Source organism: Mustela lutreola, chromosome 6, assembly GCF_030435805.1.
Source record: "Mustela lutreola isolate mMusLut2 chromosome 6, mMusLut2.pri, whole genome shotgun sequence".
In the NCBI taxonomy this organism is placed as follows: Eukaryota; Metazoa; Chordata; class Mammalia; order Carnivora; family Mustelidae; genus Mustela; species Mustela lutreola.
Window position 1 is genome coordinate 20,305,214 of NC_081295.1, and position 19,534 is coordinate 20,324,747.

General features: G+C 37.7%; 1 protein-coding gene across 2 annotated transcripts in view; it reads left to right on the forward strand.

Annotated features, from left to right (window-relative positions):
* The window catches only part of LAMA4 (laminin subunit alpha 4), a 146,998-nt gene that overhangs the window by 113,362 nt on the left and 14,102 nt on the right, over positions 1–19,534 (forward strand). For both annotated transcript variants that reach the window (XM_059176811.1, XM_059176812.1), the window contains exons 20-30: positions 382–527; positions 952–1,114; positions 1,979–2,112; positions 3,729–3,900; positions 7,518–7,649; positions 8,727–8,869; positions 11,529–11,667; positions 12,193–12,330; positions 14,046–14,179; positions 15,099–15,263; positions 16,088–16,241. In XM_059176811.1, coding sequence (XP_059032794.1) covers positions 382–527; positions 952–1,114; positions 1,979–2,112; positions 3,729–3,900; positions 7,518–7,649; positions 8,727–8,869; positions 11,529–11,667; positions 12,193–12,330; positions 14,046–14,179; positions 15,099–15,263; positions 16,088–16,241 — 1,620 coding nt within the window. The remainder of the gene's footprint in view (positions 1–381; positions 528–951; positions 1,115–1,978; positions 2,113–3,728; positions 3,901–7,517; positions 7,650–8,726; positions 8,870–11,528; positions 11,668–12,192; positions 12,331–14,045; positions 14,180–15,098; positions 15,264–16,087; positions 16,242–19,534) is intronic.

Genomic DNA, 19,534 nt, shown 5'->3' on the forward strand with positions numbered 1-19,534 from the left:
AGGCCTACTAACAGTTGTTGCTCACCCTGTTTGGACAGGCACAGCAGTCTGTCTTGGCGGGCTGCGTTATGTCCATGGGTTAACCAGACGGGATCAGGCCACTCCTGGAAGCCGTCAGATGTCCACAAGCCTGCCGTTGCCTGCCTCCCTGTCCAGGATGCACTTGAACAAACACAGGGAAGCAGCACACCAATGTAGCCACAGGGAGGCTGGAAAGAAAAAGGCATTGCCCAATCCAACAGGAACTTTGTAATAATTCAGGCAAGATGTGCCTTGTAGACAGCCAAGCACTTGGATTGATGATTGTCCCTTAAAGAAAGGAAAACAAAATATGATGTTCATTCATATGGATTTTCTTTAAGTGGCTTCTTGACATTTCAGGCCAAAAAAGAATACATGGGTCTTGCAATCAAAAATGATAACCTGGTGTACATTTATAATCTGGGAGCTAAGGATGTAGAGATTCCCCTGAACTCCAAGCCCGTCAGCTCCTGGCCTGCTTACTTCAGCATTGTCAAGATTGAAAGGTAAAGTGAATTCACAATACAGGGCTTCCATGCACATTTCATAAAAAAATCTGTGGGAATGCATGCGTGTGTGTGCTCGCGTGCACACACACACACACACACACACTGTTTTCCTGTGGATGTTTAAATAGCATTTTCTTCCCTTTATTGTTGCTCCTTTTTTCCCCCAGTATGCCTATGTTGCTTCCCAAATACCTAAGTCAGGAAAAAAAAGATTAGAAAAAAGTACTCATCATTTCTAAATAGCAAACAGATTATTAGATCTTTTTATCTGCCCAATCCATGCCTTCATTCCAAGATGGAATATCTTTTTTTTTTCCTTTCTGCTGATTGTTGACATCACAAAGCTTTCACATGATGACCTTTAAAAAAAACATATTTTCTACAAATTATCTGGCTAATTAGGATTGAAAATTCTTAACAGGGTAGGAAAACACGGAAAGGTGTTTTTGACGGTCCCAAGTCTGAGTAGCACTGCAGAGGAAAAGTTTATTAAAAAGGGAGAATTTACGGGAGATGACGCCTTGCTGGATCTGGACCCTGAGGACACTGTGTTTTATGTTGGTGGCGTGCCTTCAAACTTCAAGGTAAGCTATCCAGCCAGATTTGGACTTACTGAAAATCTACACTGACTGTTTTTTAAAAATCCATAAGTCCTACAATGATTTGGGGGTGTATCGAAATCTTGGTATTTCAAGAAAGAAGTTAGCTCCATGGTGTTAAAATTCTGATCTATAAATCTGGCATATAAATCCGGTCTTTGCCACCCATAGTTTCATGGTGTCAGATGCTTTCGGGCTCTAGCTACCACTTGTATATCAATTCATTTCATTCCAATACATGCATACATAATCGATATTACCCCCACCCACTACTGCAGGAGTGCGTGGACCTTATGGGTTTGCTAGGTTCACAATGACAATTTCAAAAACTCAGTTATTTCAACTAATATAGACATGAAATAAAATACTCGGGATGAAGAAAGGGGTGAATCTAAGGGGGGAGTATGAGACCTGGTGAAAGGCAAATAAATGAAAGGCCCAGATAAGGAGATAGGGAGTTGAGGTAGGATTTCAATCCCAAGGCTATTACTTACTAGTTATAGACATATTATTGAACCTCTCCGAGAATTACTTTCCTTCTGTTGATATGAAAACAGGAATATCTTCCTCAAAGAGCTGCTGAAAGAATTAGTTTTGCTCCTGAATTCGATATTTGGTGTGTGAATGATATATAGTATGTGTATTCAACAAATCCAATCCTCTCTGCTAGATAGGCACAGCTGAAAAATCATTGTTTATCTAAATTATCCGGCCCAGAGGAGACATAGGTCTAGAAAGATATTTATCTATATGGGCAGTTCCCCTTGACCTGTTGTCTATTTCATTGTCTGTTCTGTATCACCTGGGTGAAGCACAATCATGGGGTAATTGACTTTGTCTGTTACATAGCTCCCTGCAAGCTTAAACTTGCCTGGCTTCGTGGGCTGCCTGGAATTGGCCACTTTGAATAATGATGTGATCAGCTTGTACAACTTCAAGCACATCTATAACATGGATCCCTCCAAGTCAGTACCCTGTGCCAGGTAAGAAAGTGTTAAGAGTACTAAAGACTTTGATAGCCACGTGAAAGCAGCAGATGAGACAACCATGGATCAATATTCAGGTTCTCTTTTTTTTCTTTGGGGAACCCAGTCTTGGAACTGCATAAAAGTCATGTCTGCAAAAATCATTTCAGTTTTCTGCCACAGACGAGCATATACAAGTATGAAGTGTTAAACATCTTGTTTGCAGCTTTTTAAAAAAAAAAAAGATTTTATTTATTTATTTGACAGGGAGAGACAAAGTGAGAGAGGGAACACAAGAGGGGGAGTGAGAGAAGGAGAAGCAGGCTTCCCGGTGAGCAGGGAGCCCAATGTGGGGCTCGATCCCAGCGCCCTGGGACCATGACCTGAGCCGAAGGCAGACACCTAACGACTGAACCACCCAAGTGCCCTTGTTTGCTGCTTTAATTTAGGATTCCAGAGATTTGGGTTTCACCAGAAACTTCTGTTGTCTTAGCACAAAGGGTAGAAAAGAAATCCATTCAAAATCACTCATCAGAATATGGAAGATCACACACACACACACACACACACACACACACACACACACAGGAATACAGTGAAGTCTTGCCATTTGCAATGACATGAACGGAGCTGGAGAGTATAATGCTAAGCAAAATTAGTCAAAGGAAGACAAATACCATACGTTTCACTCACGTGTGGAATTTAAGAAATAAAACAGATGAACATGTGCAAGGGGGGTGGGCAGAGGGAAGCCAACCAGAAAACGGACTCTTACCTATGGAAAACAAACTGAAAGTTGCTGGATGGGAGGTGGATGGAGGGATGGTCTAGATGGGGGATGGACATTAGGAGGGCACTTGCTGTGATGAGCACCGAGTGTTGTACGTAAGTGATGAATCACTCAATTCTAAATCTGAAACTAAAAAAAAAAAATTTTAAATAAAAAATAAACCATTCATTTAACCTACCTATAAATACTTCTCTGTCTCCCATGTAGACATCAGAACTTACTTTTTTTTCAAGTTTTTATTTAAATTCCAATTAGTTATTCCCCAGGCTTCGTGGGCTGCCTGGAATTAGTTTCAGGTGTAGAATTTAGCGCTTCGTCACTTACATACAACACCCAGTGCTCATCACAATGCCGTCCTTCACGCAGGTCATCCATCCAGCCCTTCTCTCCCCGCAGGTCCCCTCCAGCACCTCTCGGTTTGCTCTCTCTAGTTAAGAGTCTGTTTTGTGGGGGCGCCTGGGTGGCTCAGTGGGTTAAGGCCTCTGCCTTCGGCTCGGGTCATGGTCCCGGCATTCTGGGATCGAGCCCCACATCGGACTCTCTGCTCAGGAGGGAGTCTGCTTCTTCCCCTCCCCTCTCTCTGCCTGCCTGTCTGCCTGCTTGTAGTCTCTGTCTGTCAAATAAAATAGATAAAATCTTTATAAAAACAAAGAGTCTACTTTGTGGTTTGACTCTCTTTCTGCCTCACACCCCCCCACCATGTTCAGCTGTTCTGTTTCTTAAGTTCCACATATTTAATGCTGTGAGTTCCATGGAAGATGTCATGACAATGGGTTGTAAGTTCCTCACGTGGAAAGCATAATACAAACTGTCATGCTCATATATCCTTGCGTTTTTATTCCAGAGACAAACTGGCCTTCACTCAGAGCCGAGCTGCCAGCTATTTCTTCGATGGCTCTAGTTATGCTGTGGTAAGGGATATCACAAGGAGAGGGAAATTCGGTCAGGTGACTCGCTTTGACATAGAAGTTCGAACACCAGCTGACAATGGCCTCGTGCTCCTGATGGTCAATGGAGTGAGTAAATATAAAAGTCCTTTCTCCTCTCTGTTATTCCCTTTACTTTCCACTGTGCATATTCCTAGGAACCTTCCCAGGTTGAGTGTGTCGTGCCACCAAATCGAAATTTTATTTAGAAAGAAAAATTGGATATGTTTTTCTTTAGGGAAGTTGCGCCAGCAATAAGTAATTTCTGCAACTTTGAAATGCATTTTTGGATGTATATTAAATATAACCCCTTTAATAAGCTAAAGAATTTTGCAGAAAATCAGCACCAAGATCTAGTTGGGTAGTGTGTCTGCAGAAATGCAACACTGACTTTTTTACATCATATGCCTTTATCAGTTAAAAAAAAATGCATGCTTACCATAAATATATGCATTTCTTAATAATATATGTAAAAGCATATATATAAACACACATAATGTATACTTTATAATATAATTATAAAGTACTTTATTAATGATTATTAATAGTAATAATCCATATTTTATTATAGAGATAATATTCAAAACTAGGTATAAAAGATAATTTATATAAAGATAAAATATTGAATGAAAATAATTACAACTTTAAAATAAAGATGAAATGAAATAAAATTGTTTCCTATTTGTTAATGGTACAAATATTAATAGCGGTGTTAGTTAAGAACAATGTAATTAAATATGCATATGCATAAAATATGCATCTCATTAACTTTTTGAGATACAGTGACTCAAAAGTCTTATCCTAAGCCCAGTTGCTTTCAATACTAAGTTTTATTGGCTGTCAAAACTAAACAAAGTACCTCAAAAGTAAAAGTGTCAGATCTGTATCATTGGCTATGCTTACTAAATTTTGATACCATTTTTCAGTCTCCTCCACTAATTGGCAAAAGTGGTCTTTGAATTTGGCTGGTACATTTCCATCTTTTATGATGTCAGTTCTTGCTAGCTAATCATATATTGCATCATTTTGTAAATTTTAACAAAAGAACTCAAGACCATTGAAATCTTTATTTGACAGAGTTTTAAACTCGTTAGAAATTTTTTTCTAAAATTATTTTTAATAATGCAGATATGAGAGTTTTTACAGGTAGTACACATTGTTTTCATCAACAAATTTATTTAACATTAGAAAATTTTACAAATATATTTTTTAAAAACCATCTCTCCGGAGTATAACTTTCTTCAAAAAAGTTACTTTCTCTTTAGAAATCTGTTGCACTTCTATAACCAATAGTGAAGCAGCAGAAAGAAAAATAAGGAAAAAATCTCATTTACAATTGCACCAAAAATAAAAAATATCTAGAAATAAATTTAACCAGAGGCAAAAGATCTATACTCTGAAAATTATAAAACACTGATGAAAGAAATTGAAGACAAAAAGAAATAGGAAGATATTCCATGCTCATGGATTAAAAGAACAAATATTATTAAAATGTCTATACTACTCAAAGGAGTCTACAAATTTAATGCAATTGTTATCCCAAAATATGCCAAAAGCATTTTTCACAAAACTAGAAAAAACAATCCTAAAATTTGTACGGAACCAGAAAAGATCCAAATAGCCAAAGCAATCTTGAAAAAGTAGAACAAAACTTTTGAGGTCTCCTAATTCCAGCACAAATAGTATTACAAAGCTGTAGTAATCAAAAATGTATGGTGCTGGCACAAAAATAGACACATAGATCAATGGAACAGAATAGAAAATCCAGAAATAAATTCACAACTATATGGTCAATTAATCTTCAACAAAGGGGAAATGAATATACAATAAGGAAAAAACAGTCTCTTCAACAAATGGTGGTGGGAAAACTGGACAGCTACAGGCAAAAGAATGAAACTGGACCACATTCTTACACCAAACACAAAAATAAACTCAAAATGGTTTTAAAGACCTAAATATGATATCTGAAACCATAAAAATGCTAGAAGAGAGCACCGGCAGTAATATCTTTGACATTGGCCACAGCAACATTTTTCTAGATGTGTCTCCTAAGACAAGGGACAAAAACAAAAATAAACTATTAGAACTACACCAAAATAAAAAGCTTCCACACAATGATGGAAGCAAGCAACAAAACTAAAAAGCAGCCCACAGAATGGGAGAAAATAGTTGCAAATGAAATATCTGATAAAGGGTTAGTATCCAAATACATAAAGAACTGGTACAACTCAACACCCAAAAAACCAAATAATCCAAATAAAAAATGGACAGAAGACATGAAACAACATTTCTCCCAAGAAGACATCCAGATGACCAACAGACACATGACAAGATACTCAATCTCATTCATCATCAGGTAAATGTAGATCAAAACTACAATGAGAAGAAAGAAAAACTGCAGTGAGGCATCACCTCACACTTGCTAAAATGGCTAAAGTTGAAAACAAAAAACAGGTGTCGGCAAAGAAGTGGGAAAAAAAGGGACCCTCTTGCTATGTTGGTGGGAATGCAAACTAGTGCAGCCACTGTGGAAAACAGTGTAGAGTTTCCTTTAAAAATGAAAAATAAAACTACCCTATGATCACTACTGGATATTTACACAAAAAATATCTAATTACACAAAAAACACTAATTCAAAGGGATACACGCATCCCTATGTTTATAGCAGCATTTTCTACAGTAGCCAAATTATGGAAGCAGCCCATGTATCCATTGATAGAAGATGTGGTTTATATATACAATGGAATATTATTCAACCTTAAAAAAGAATGAAATCTTGCCATTGGCAGTGACATGGATGGAGTTAGAAAATACAATATAGGGGCACCTGGGTGGTTCAGTGGGTTAAAGCCTCTGCCTTGGGCTCAGGTCATGATCCCAGGGTTCTGGGATCGAGCCCCTGCTTCCTTCTCTCTCTGCCTGCCTCTCTGCCTACTTGTGATCTCTGTCTGTCAAATAAATAAATAAAATCTTAAAAAAAAATCAAGTTGAAATATTTTCTTTCTTTCCCCTAATGGATTATTTTCCATATCTCTGGAGTATACAGACTCTGCTTGAGAGATCGCTTTCTGATCTATAGGAACTACGATAATGCCTCGTTTTTCAAATCCATTCAGTTCTTCTATTGCAAACTATTCCAAAACAAGCAAGTCGGACCAGTAAATTACTTGAGTGCTACAGAATTACTTTGGTTCTCAAACACCATATGGCCCAAGTGCATAATCATTTCATGTTTATTTACATAAATCCAGTGTTTCCAAATAATTACAGAAATGTCCTTTTCCTTATCTCCGTGCTTGCTAATAATTTTTTCAGATTCTTCTCATCAAACCTTGGAATTATTTTTCAGTATTGCCAATTTTCCTCATAAAGTGAAATGCACTCATGCCTGTAAGCCCATTACAATTTTCAAATGTTCTCAAGATTTTTAAAAGGCCAACAAGGTAAACTTAAAATTCTATTAATTCATCAAGTAAATAAGAAACAGAAGATGGCTGCTTTAAATTGAGTATAAATATTAACATTTTGATATATTAACCTGAGACCTAACTGCTGATATGGAGTTGCAATTTTAAGAATTTCATGAGACTTCTTTAGTCTTCAGTTGCAATAATAAAAACTACAGTGTAAGCTCTCAAATTCAGATAAATCTACACTTTCCTAATAGCAGATGTTTACATCTTATAACTTCTTCTTTCTGTCCACAGAGTATGTTTTTCAGCTTGGAAATGCGCAATGGTTACCTACATGTGTTCTATGACTTTGGGTTTAGCAATGGCCCTGTGCATCTTGAGGACACATTGAAGAAAGCTCAGATTAACGATGCTAAATACCATGAGGTATAAATCATTGCGATTTGTGTGGTGTGTTTTGTTTTGTTTCACTTGTACTTAGAACTATAGATTGAATCAGATGGTCAAATGACGTAGGTGGGAAAATAATTAAACTGAGCACCTTCACTTCTAAAAACCAACAGCAGGACCCCATTGACTCAACTCCAGAATGACATTTGCTTTAAAAAAATGAATGTTTTGTCATATTGATGTTTTCTAATAAAAGAGTCACTGAAAGATTCATTTTAATTGCTTGATTACAATGGCACTCCATAGAATACTTTTATACATCTGTTGAAAATGCTAGTGTGGATACAGAGCCATTTTTTAAAATATCCTTTGAGCACTACTAAATGTAAAAAGAGTAGGTAAGCAAATAGAGAATCTCCCTGTAAAGCATTTATCCAGAACTTAGAAAATACTAACACAGATTTCCTTATAAAGCGAGCCCCCAGGGAATGCTTTTTAACTTTGAAACAGTTGTGTAGTTCACTAATAATATATTTCATCTATCTTCAGTAACAACTACTTTGAATCTACAATTGAGTAAAATGTATAAAAGGTTTATCTTTTAAGTTGAACCAAAACACAGAGAGTAGGACGCTCTATTTCTCTTTTCAGTTCAAAGTCCATGACCTCCATGAGGATGGTATACAATAGGAGAATATTTTAACTATATCACTAACTAGAATTTTGGCAGAATCATTAAAGCTTTTCACTGTGTCACTAAAACAATGAAACCTGGTAACATGCAGTCTGGGTCCACAAGGTCCCTGTTTATAGTCTTCTATCCTGAATCTCCTCAAAGGGGCAAAAGAAAACAATTGATGCCATGACAAAAATATTTTTTGGTCTATCTCCTTGTCCATGTGTAAATTCTTCTCCAGAAAATATGACCTTCTGGTTAAGTGTGAGTGTCCTCGTCTGTAAGAAAGGAAAATCTGTTCCGCATTTTGTGAACAACCAAATACAGGAACATGGGGACCCAGCTGTTATAACCAGAATAATTAAAATATATAATCATCTTTAAAAAGTTTATTATTAAACAATGATCATTATTTGGCTATATATTATGTCTCCCAGATTTCAATCATTTACCACAACGATAAGAAAATGATTTTGGTGGTTGACAGACGACATGTCAAGAGTATGGACAATGAAAAGATGAAAATACCTTTTACAGACATATACATTGGAGGGGCTCCCCCAGAAATTTTACAATCCAGGTAAGCTCTTTTTGTTAAGTAGCTGTTGTTCCTGATGATGTCCTGGGCTGAGTATTCAACAACCAAGAGAGGTCTAGTAAAGGTTTGAAGGCACTTCGACTTGCTGCTTCTAGGTACCCGCACAGACACATGAACACACACTCAAGCACCCTCATGACCTCCTTAAATTAGCATCTTCTAGATGAGATCTACAGGTTTCTTTAATTATTGTATTAATATCTGAACACAGTCTCATGCAATATTTCTTACCTGTAAGAGCAAAGATGGAGCCTGTGTATTGTATGAACATGAAGCATTGTGTCCCTTTACTTTTATTTCAGACTTACTTTGAACTTCTTTCAACTCTCAAATAGCATCTGAAGGTATAAAATAATTTTAAGCTTATCCAAGGTGATGTGAATTATGTATCATTATAATTTTATTCTCAAGCATTTAAAAATTAACTATCTCTTATTACAATCAAACCATAGCTTCAGACACCCTTGAAATTGAGAGGCAATGAGCATAGTCCAATCTGGTCATCCTCAACCCTGGTTCTCACCAGAATAACCTGGAGGAATTTTATAAACACCATTGCCCATAACCACTCTCCAGAAATTCTAACTGGTCTGGGATGAGACCCCCAACTTCAAATTTTTTTCCAAATTAGATACCCTCTTAGCTTCTTCAACAACTCCACATGGGACTTTCAACCATTATGGTTGTCATTATCTACTCCCAAACCTTTAGTTAGCATGGTCCTCTAGGTATGATCTTGATGGAACAGAATATAGTGGGACTGTTACTCCTTAGTTTGGCCAGTGCTCATTTAAAATACACTGAAGAGTTGAAAATAGAACTGCCCTATGACCCAGCAATTGCACTACTGGGTATTTACCCTAAAGATACAAACGTAGTGATCCAAAGGGGCATGTGCACCCGAATGTTTATAGCAGCAATGTCCACAATAGCCAAACTATGGAAAGAACCTAGATGTCCATCAACAGATGAATGGATAAAGAAGATGTGGTATATATACACAATGGAATATTATATAGCCATCAAAAGAAATGAAATCTTGCCATTTGCGACAACATGGATGGAACTAGAGCGTATCATGCTTAGCGAAATAAGTCAAGCAGAGAAAGACAACTATCATATGATCTCCCTGATATGAGGAAGTGGTGATGCAACATGGGGGCTTAAGTGGGTAGGAGAAGAATCAATGAAACAAGATGGGATTGGGAGAGAGACAAACCATAAGTGACTCTTAATCTCACAAAACAAACAGGGTTGCTGGGGGGAGGGGGGTTGGGAGAAGGGGGGTAGGGTTATGGACATTGGGGAGGGTATGTGCTTTGGTGAGTGCTGTGAAGTGTGTAAACCTGGTGATTCACAGACCTGTACCCCTGGGGATAAAAATATATGTTTATAAAAAATTAAAAATTAAAAATTAAAAATAAATAAATAAAATAAAATACACTGAAGACATTATAATTTGATCAAAACTAACTTCATAGTCATTCAATATTTGATAATATGCTCCTGGGCACCTCCTATATCCTAGGCATAATGATAGGTACTAAGATAACAGTATCAATCAAATTATCATCCCTGATCTCAAAGATAAATGATTTCTTACGTTCTTATTACTCCAAAAGCTCAACATTCCACTAGGAGATTTCTCTAGCCTTAGTTGATCATAAGTGTGTTGCAAAAATAGCCAAGAAGATGAGTTCATGACTTGAATACAATCCACTTGGGAATGGATTAATGGAAAACTGAAGACCTGGGTTTAAATCTTAACTTACCACTTGTGACATTAAAAAAACAAAAACAAAAACAAAAAGATTTTGATGTTTCTTAGTTTCATTTTGAAGTTGCCAACAATTGACTGTTTTTGACCTAAAATACATCAGTTCTGTGTGGCTCAACCTATTAATCATCTGTAAAAGGGAAATAATAGCCTTTCCTTTAAAAAAAAAAAAAATGGGGCGCCTGGGTGGCTCAGTGGGTTACAGCCTCTGCCTTCAGCTCAGGTCATGATCCCAGGGTCCTGGGATCGAGCCCCACATCGGGCTCTCTGCTCAGCAGGGAGCCTGCTTCCTCCTCTGTCTCTGCCTGCCTCTGCGTACTTGTGATCTCTGTCAAATAAATCAAAATCTTAAAAAAAAAAAAAAAGAAGAAGAAGAAGAAGAAGATTTTATTAGACAGAGAGAGACATGACATGAGAGAGAAAACAAGCAGAGGGAGTGGGAGAGGGAGAAGCAGGCTCCTCGCTGAGCAGGGAACTCTGTGCAAGACTGGTTCAGTCCCAGTACTCCAGGATCTTGACCCCAGCCAAAGGAAGACACTTAACCACTGAGCCACCCAGATGCCCCTAGCCTTTCCTTTTATATCACAGAATTTATAAACATAAAATGAGCTAATGTAATCTAAAGGATCTTCAGAACTATAAAGAAATAAACAAATTGGCTTGATGCAGAATAAAGCTGTTCTACAGGCAAAGATTAGACATTACTCTATGCTTATGAGAGAAAGCATGAAAATATGAATAGTTACAAAGCTACTAAAAATGACTATAAATAAAATCAAATTTCATATCCCACATATGCAGGGTAACATCACCATTGTCATCATCATCATGTTATCAGTGAAGACTTAATTTTTTTTTTTTCAGGACCCTCAGAGCACACCTTCCCCTAGATGTCAACTTCAGAGGATGCATGAAGGGTTTCCAGTTCCAAAAGAAAGATTTCAATTTATTAGAGCAAACGGAAACCCTGGGAGTTGGTTATGGATGCCCTGAAGACACTCTTGTAAGTACCAGACAGTCAAAATCTTTTAAATAAATAAACACACACACACACACACACACACACACAAATAGACATATAATGTATCATTCTCAAAAGCTGGAAAAGGTTTTTTGAGTTTCTCTGTGAGCCTAAGGATACCTTGGGCTTCTTTCTGCCACCAGCAAAAAGGAGAAACATTAAGCTAAAAAGTCGTGTGGGGGTTCCTCTGGGACTTGTCTGTTTACTTCACTTTTCATTGGTGGGAGGGGGTTTCTAAAGCCCAGAGAGGCTGTGCGGGCATCTTTACTCACTCAGGTGGAGTAACTGGAGAAGCTAAAATCCCATCGGCCAGGGATACACAGAACAGTAAACATGCCTGAATGCCTGTATAAACCGGAAGTTAAAACATAAACTATTAATACAGAAACCAGTAGGCAAGGGCTCTGGCGTGTGAGAAATTGACATTTTCAGCATTTGATAATTATCATAAACACTGTACTATATTCACTTTATTTTATTTATTTATTTTATTTTTTTGCCACACAGATATCTCGCAGAGCATATTTCAATGGGCAGAGTTTTATTGCTTCAGTTCAGAAAATATCTTTCTTCGATGGCTTTGAAGGAGGTTTTAATTTTCGAACGTTACAGCCAAATGGGTTACTATTCTATTATGCTTCAGGAGTAAGTATTTCTTTTTCCCTATGGGAAATTTTTTTGTGATAATTGTTTTGTCTATTGAAAATACTGTTTGAGCTCGTTAAAAGTGATTTTCAATTCAGATTAATTTGGACTCACATGAACACACACAGAATGCCTCGTTTCAGACACTTTGTAATTAAGTCTATCGCATATCAGGAGATGCATAGACCCACCTCTCAGGAGTTCATGGAGAAAATTCAATGTGTCTGTGGACCCAAGTCAGAAAAAAATAAGGTTTTTTAAAAATTTTATTTTCTCAAACTAATATTTAGCATTTTCTTCAGCTACAAATATCAGCAACAAACCACAGTAATATTTGCAGAACCTGTTACTTTATTGTTAATAGAAATCACAGTTATTTTTCATCTCACATAATAGTTGCCACAGATAACTCAAAATATCATTTTTGCTCATTGCTACTTTTAAACTTCAGTAGTTATTAGGTCTGCTGAGAGATTTTATAATTTAACGTTTTAATAAAGAAGTACATATATTACTATATCACAGATTTATTTTTTTAATATTTTGAAACTGTATCTCAATATAATTGGTTTCCTTTTTATTCTAGATATTTGTTTGATGCATTTTAAAATGTTACTTTTGAAGGGGCCCGTGTGTATCACCAAAGTGCCAAAGGAGTGCATAGCACAAAAAATGTTAAGAACCTCTGTGTATATATACAAATACATATGTGATTTTTTTGTAAAATAATAAAAAGAACATACTTTTCTGCTCTTGGACTGGCTACAGAACACTTGAACTCACCTTCTAAAGATATATTATTCCAAAAATAAAATAAGATACCCAGAGGTTTGGTGACCCTAAGACCCAACTGATTTATCTCTGAAAAGGTCATCATCAACACATACACTGATAGAGCAGGTCATGATATAATATGTAAAAACCGCTCTTACTTTTCATATTTATTAGCTTGTATCTGTCACATTTATACTGAATTTAATTTAAATCAGTAGCAATGTGAGAATTTACCCAAAGCACCCTGTAGAATCTCTACCACCAAATCTGCCTCAGATTACCATGGTTAGTTAAATAACAGTTTTTGTCAAAAAAAATTTTTAAAAAGTAGTTATGTTGAGGGTTGTTCCCCCCCCCCATAGAGGTCAGTGCCCCTCTAAGGGAAGAGAAGCAAGATTATCCATTTGCCAATATTGTAAACAATCAATAGTACAATAATTAGTAAAAAGAACTGTTAACTTCAGCCCTTTTTCTATTTGTCTTCCACCTCTATAGATGAAAAGTAAAACACTTCAAAAGACACTTAAAAAGCCAAACTGGCAAGTTTGACTAGTCAAAGCCAAACCCTTGCCTGGTCATCTAGCTACATCTCCAAGGAGACAGAAGTATTGCCTTTCCCAGCCGGGAGCCCGAAGACAGAATAGTGATGCCCCAGTTAGGGAAGGCGCTAACCTTGAGACAACTCTCAGTGGGAAAAAAGCACTAGAAATCTTCAGTGCAGGAGAGAGGAGGCTCCTTTGTCAGTTGAAATGTGTCTAATTTTGCCGGTGACACCAATATAAGCAATATGCTGTCACTGTTGTTTTCATAGAAATTATTTCACAAGCAACCTTCCGGACATCAGGCGTTCCCTTAAGCAATATCACTAAGTGAATGTTGAACACTTGTCCATCTTTTGGATCCCAGGCCTCCCTACTTAAAACCCTGTGCTTGAATTTCAGTCAGATGTGTTCTCCATTTCGTTGGCTAATGGCACCGTGGTTATGGATGTCAAGGGAATCAAGGTGCAGTCGGCCGAGAAGCAGTACCACGATGGGCTGTCCCACTTCATCATTACCTCCGTCTCACCTGCAAGGTACGGGTCCTGACTTCATGTTCTTCCCCAAGATGCCTTTATTTGTAGGGCATGATTCTGCCCAAGGACCACTATGAATAATAGACCATTCTATTGCTTTTCTGGTGCTTTAAAAAAAAAAAAATATGGTAGGGCAAACAACTTACATTCTTTTAAAAAGAAGTTGCTATTAATTTCCAAGAGATGCCAAATAAATCACTATATAATTACTTAACAGGAAGATAAAGGGCTTTTTCCAGTCAAGCCACAGGCTACCACCCTTCTTGAGGGAAGTGCCTACACATAGCGCTTACTGAATGGAGGGCACTGTCTTGCATGTAGAAGGAGATCCGCAAACATTGGTTTCATTTAGATTTTTAATTAAGCAATTGAGAACTCTATATTTATGACTGCATATTGAAAGCTCTAGCTTTATTTTTCAAATATGTAATACTGAATTTCTTTTTCTTAAGAAGAAGGCTTTCTGGAGTAAGAAATACATTTCCGTTGTAGACGGCTGCTCTTCTATGCCCACTTCTGTGAAGCCCTCCCATTACAAAAAAAAAGACATTAACTGGCCTCTATAGGCTCCATTTCCAATTATACTCAAAACCAGTCAATGTGCCTTACAATGAAAACAGTCTCCCCAAGTGTGATGAAATAATCACCATGAGTTACGTTCTGCTTTTTCCACTGCCCCCCCCAAAATGTTGGTAACTAATCACCTGAGCTTCTTGTTTTTAGGGGTTTGGAGAGTCTTTTCTGCATGTAAAAATATTCAACTATTTTATCCCAGACCTCATGAAGAGTCTGGCAAGTTGTTATCTTTTCACTAGCCAGAATGTTCTATGTTAATTCCATGAGAAAACCTGCAACCTAGAATGAAACTCCAGGTAAAAGGGTACCAGTGTGGTGCGTAAAGAAACTTTTTCCTTTGCAGATATGAACTGATAGTAGATAAGAGCAGACTTGGGAGTAAGAACCCTACCAAAGGGAAAGTGGAACAGACACAAGCAGGTGAAAAGAAGTTTTACTTCGGAGGCTCACCCTTCAGTCCCCAGTACGCTAATTTCACTGGCTGTATCAGTAACGCCTACTTTACCAGGTAGGATATTTTTATTATTCATAATTCTGCATGATTCATAAAAAAAATCAGGTCAATAATGAAAATGTTTACATATTTAAACTGAGAACTATAAAATTTATAGTTATATATAAAATTTATAGTTCTCTCTATAGTTTATAGCAACAGAGAAGAGTAATTAAAAGCTTGCATGGGCTCAAGCAACTGACATACTTAGGTTTGTGTGTAGGTTTCTTCCCTTTAAATTCCTGCATGCCCTTGGCTAAGTCAGCCTTCACTTCTTTTATGCCAAAATGCAGATAATAATAATGTCTGCCTCCTTGTTAGAACAATTAAATGTGATAAAGTGCAGAAAGCACCTGGCATACAGCAAGCTATAAATATTAGATGTAATTATATCTGTGCTTATTATTAATGGTATAGCACAGAGTAACATACCCAAATTCTTGTTAGAGGTTTAAGAAAGTCTTCTTAATGCATCACTTTAAACAAAGCCATTAATCAAGGTCCTTGACAAAGACTGAAAGTGCTCCCTGAGTACAAGAGCAAGCAAGGGAGAAAATTAATACACACGGAGTAACACAGAGGTGGTACCCAACATCCAGAACGTGGTGACGGAAAAGATGTCCATCTGTCAGAATGTGCCGGTGCCAGGCAAAGTTATCCATAAACTGTTAAATGGTTGTGTAAAGGGTTCTTATTAAGACAGTGGTTGACGCAGACCCATCTCACACACACACACACACACACACACACATTTTAAATACCAAATTCTTTCACTTCTGTAGTTTTCATATTGTAAGTCTGAACCACATTTTAAGGGTTTCCCCCGCTCTGCTACACAGGTTGGATCAAGACGTGGAGGTCGAAGACTTCCAGCGATACGTGGAAAAGGTCCACACTTCTCTTTCTGAGTGCCCTATTGAGTCTCCGCCACTGCACTTTCTCTACAAAAAAGGGAAGAATTCCTCAAAGCCTAAAACAAGCCAGAATAAAAAGGTAAAAAGAGAATGCTGTGTCAGATTCTCAAACGTTCTCGCATTCCACACACACAGTTCTAGACACTGATGCTGTATAAAATTCACTCCAGTTTGCAACTGTATGTACATATGAAAGTTGGGATTCTTCTAGTACTTGATACTGTTGTTTCCCAGCTTTGGTGTATCAGTCTTTGTTCCAAGAGAAACACTTTGAATCAGATTTATTCCATACGGAATTTTTCATTATAATGATTAAAACTGCCCCATACTTAACCATTCATATGTATAATGTATATTATTTAGTACTGTCATTCTCAGTACCATTTGCTTTTGAGTCACGATCTCGGGCTTCTGTCACAGCCATGGAAATTCTTAAAGTTTCTGATCTCCTGTTCTCCCCTCCTCCCCTGACCTTCACATCAACCACTCAGAGGCACGGCTGATCCGTGATATCAACTAGAAACACTCCATTAACAAAATCTTGAGTTCTTAAACTGCATCCCCTGAGGACAGTTTATTTCCTCATTCATTTACATCCAGCGTGTACATCAGCGGCTTTCATTACAGATGAGGCTTCCAATTCCTTCCCACTCTTTCAGGCTGGTCTCCCCACCCACTTCCTGGTCCAACCTTAACAAGTCCCTCGGGTGCCGCCCCTACCACCCTGGTCCAAGCCACCGTTATCTCTCACCTGAGCCCTACCAGGGGCTCCTGCCAGGGCTCCGGGCTTCCACCAGCTTCTCTGACACTCTATCCTCCACGCAACAACCATATGCTTATACACATGTCACATCGTGTTACTCCCCTGCTCAAAGTGCCCCCGACGCCCACTACACTCAAAATAAAAACTCCGGTTCCTACAATGTCATAAGATGCTCTCTGTTATCCAGGCTCCTTTCCCTCACTCACTCTTCTGCCCACACTAGCATGAGCCATGTGCATTCCTGCCCTAAGGTCTTTCTTTCTGCCTGGACCACTCTCCCTGCAAACATCTGCATGAATGGCTCTTCCTTCCGGCTCAGCCTTCAAGCATTCAGTAAGGCCTCCCTTAACCCGCTAATTAATACCATAGCTGTCTCCTGACTTTCCCCAGTACTACCAGTACTCCTTTGCCTTTCCTAGTTGTTCTTTTTTCCATAGCACCTTTCCCGTTTTATTATAGCCTGTTTTTACTGTGTTTGGTATTTACTCTCTGTTTCTTCTGCTAGAATTCGAGCTCCTTTTTTAAATCTGCTCAATGATGTGTCCTAAGAACCTAGAACAATGCACATAATAGGTGTTCAATACATACTTAGCTATCTGCATCACAGGGTTGTTAGAAAGATTAAGTGAGTTGATGCATGAAATGCCTTAGCACAATGCCTGGCATAGAGCAAAACATTCAATGAATATGAGCTGTTAGATCTCTTTATAGAGGCTTGTGAATGTTTCTGGAGGATCAATTCCTTAAAGTAGAATTGCTTGGCTTAGGGGAATATGTATTGTCAACATTGAGATAATATTTATACTCCTACGAACAGCATTTGAAAAAACCTATTGTTCCTCCCAACTGCTGAACTAGATATGATCAAATTTTTATAATTTTGCCCATCTAATGGACAGATAGGGCATCTCACTGTGATTTTGATTTGCATTTCCTTGAATGCGAATGTGCCTGAGCATCTTTTAAAGAACTGATTTCCCTCCACGGCTGGCTTCTGAACCATCAGCAAGAGGAAAGCATCCCCACCAGCTTCTGCCTTCTGATAGTTTTTCACCGGCCATTATATCTTGATCGCTTCCCTATGTATTTCAGCTTACGGGGATCACATTTGAGAACCCCCTTGCAATTCCTCCTTTGTTCACACACGATTTGTCAATGTTAAAAGGTTAATTTTATTTTTGTACAACTCAAAATTAGTAATTTTTCAGGATCCTCTCCTGAATTTCACATAGGAGAAAGAGAATTTCATATGACTTTTATGAAGGCTTTCACTAGAGGATAATTTAAAGGATTTTTCAAAGGAGACTATGAAATTCTGATGAGATCTTACCATCCTCTTCTCATATTGATGCTAAAAGGTTTATCCTGGAATTTTTCAGCTGGGAGTTGAGCGCGGGTCAGTGGATCAGACACAGCAGGTTAATATCATGGGCTGATGAGGAAGATCAGCCTATGGCACGCACTTTACCACTTTAAACGAATACAGTTTTCTATTTGAAGCTGTCTATCAAGTGCAGTTTCCTAACAAATATTCATACTCTCAAGTTTGCAATCAACAGACCTTGGAACTATTAACATACACTTTTCAGTATTATAGGAAACCTCTTAGCCTTTCTTGTAAAAAGCCTTAGAAACTCAACTTCATAATAACAGATACAGGATGACTATAGATTTCCCTTCTAGTTCTTGGTAATCAGAATGTCAAATGTTTGCTAATCTTCTCTCATATTTACCCTTGTATCAATAGCTTCTTAAGTAGCTATCCAGAAAAACATGTGGCTGCTGTTTTAAATTTTTATCAAGGCCGATTCATAGCAATTTGGGCTATAATAAATTATTTTCACAGTAACGTCCTAATATTGTACCTTATGTGTATATTTTATTTAACCATTAATAGACTTTCAGTGCTTTCTAATTTTCTCCCTTTACGGGTGAAGATCACTATGTATTAGTCTTTGATTACATTGCTGAATATATCTTTACAAAATATTCTTAGAGGTGGACTTACTGGGTCAGGGAAAATTACTTTCCAAAAAAGGAACACTGATTTCTATTCCTCCATGAGTACGTAAGAATACCTATCTTACCACCTGTGTTCCAGCATGAAAATTTCTTATAATTTTTGCTTTTAAATTTAATTGGGGACATAGTTTCTCATGTGGTATTTCATGGGATAATGAAAATTTTATGTATTTTAAGAGGCATCATTCTAAGGTATCCAGCCAACCATTCCCTTTTCTGAGAATTGATTCCCTACACACAGGGCAAGCCCAGTATTTTAGGTACGTGACTTTATCTACCTGGATACAGATGTTTGGATTAGGGTAGGTCATCTGAACTAAGCTGGGCTATCAGATCCCCTTCCTTATAAACTTAGAAAGAGACACTACCCTATGCTAGTCGTTGAATGGAAAACATGTAAGCCTAAGAGCTCTATGTTAATCATGCACATAGAAAGAAAGCTGCTTTGTAGAAATTTAAAAGGCAGCTGCCCTGAAGAGAAAGAAAAATGAACGTAGGCTGAGAAAAACAAAGCCAAGATACCAGAAACATTTGGAAAAGGAATTCCCTGAATCTTCCTAGCTTTGCCATTCCTGATTCTTGACCCT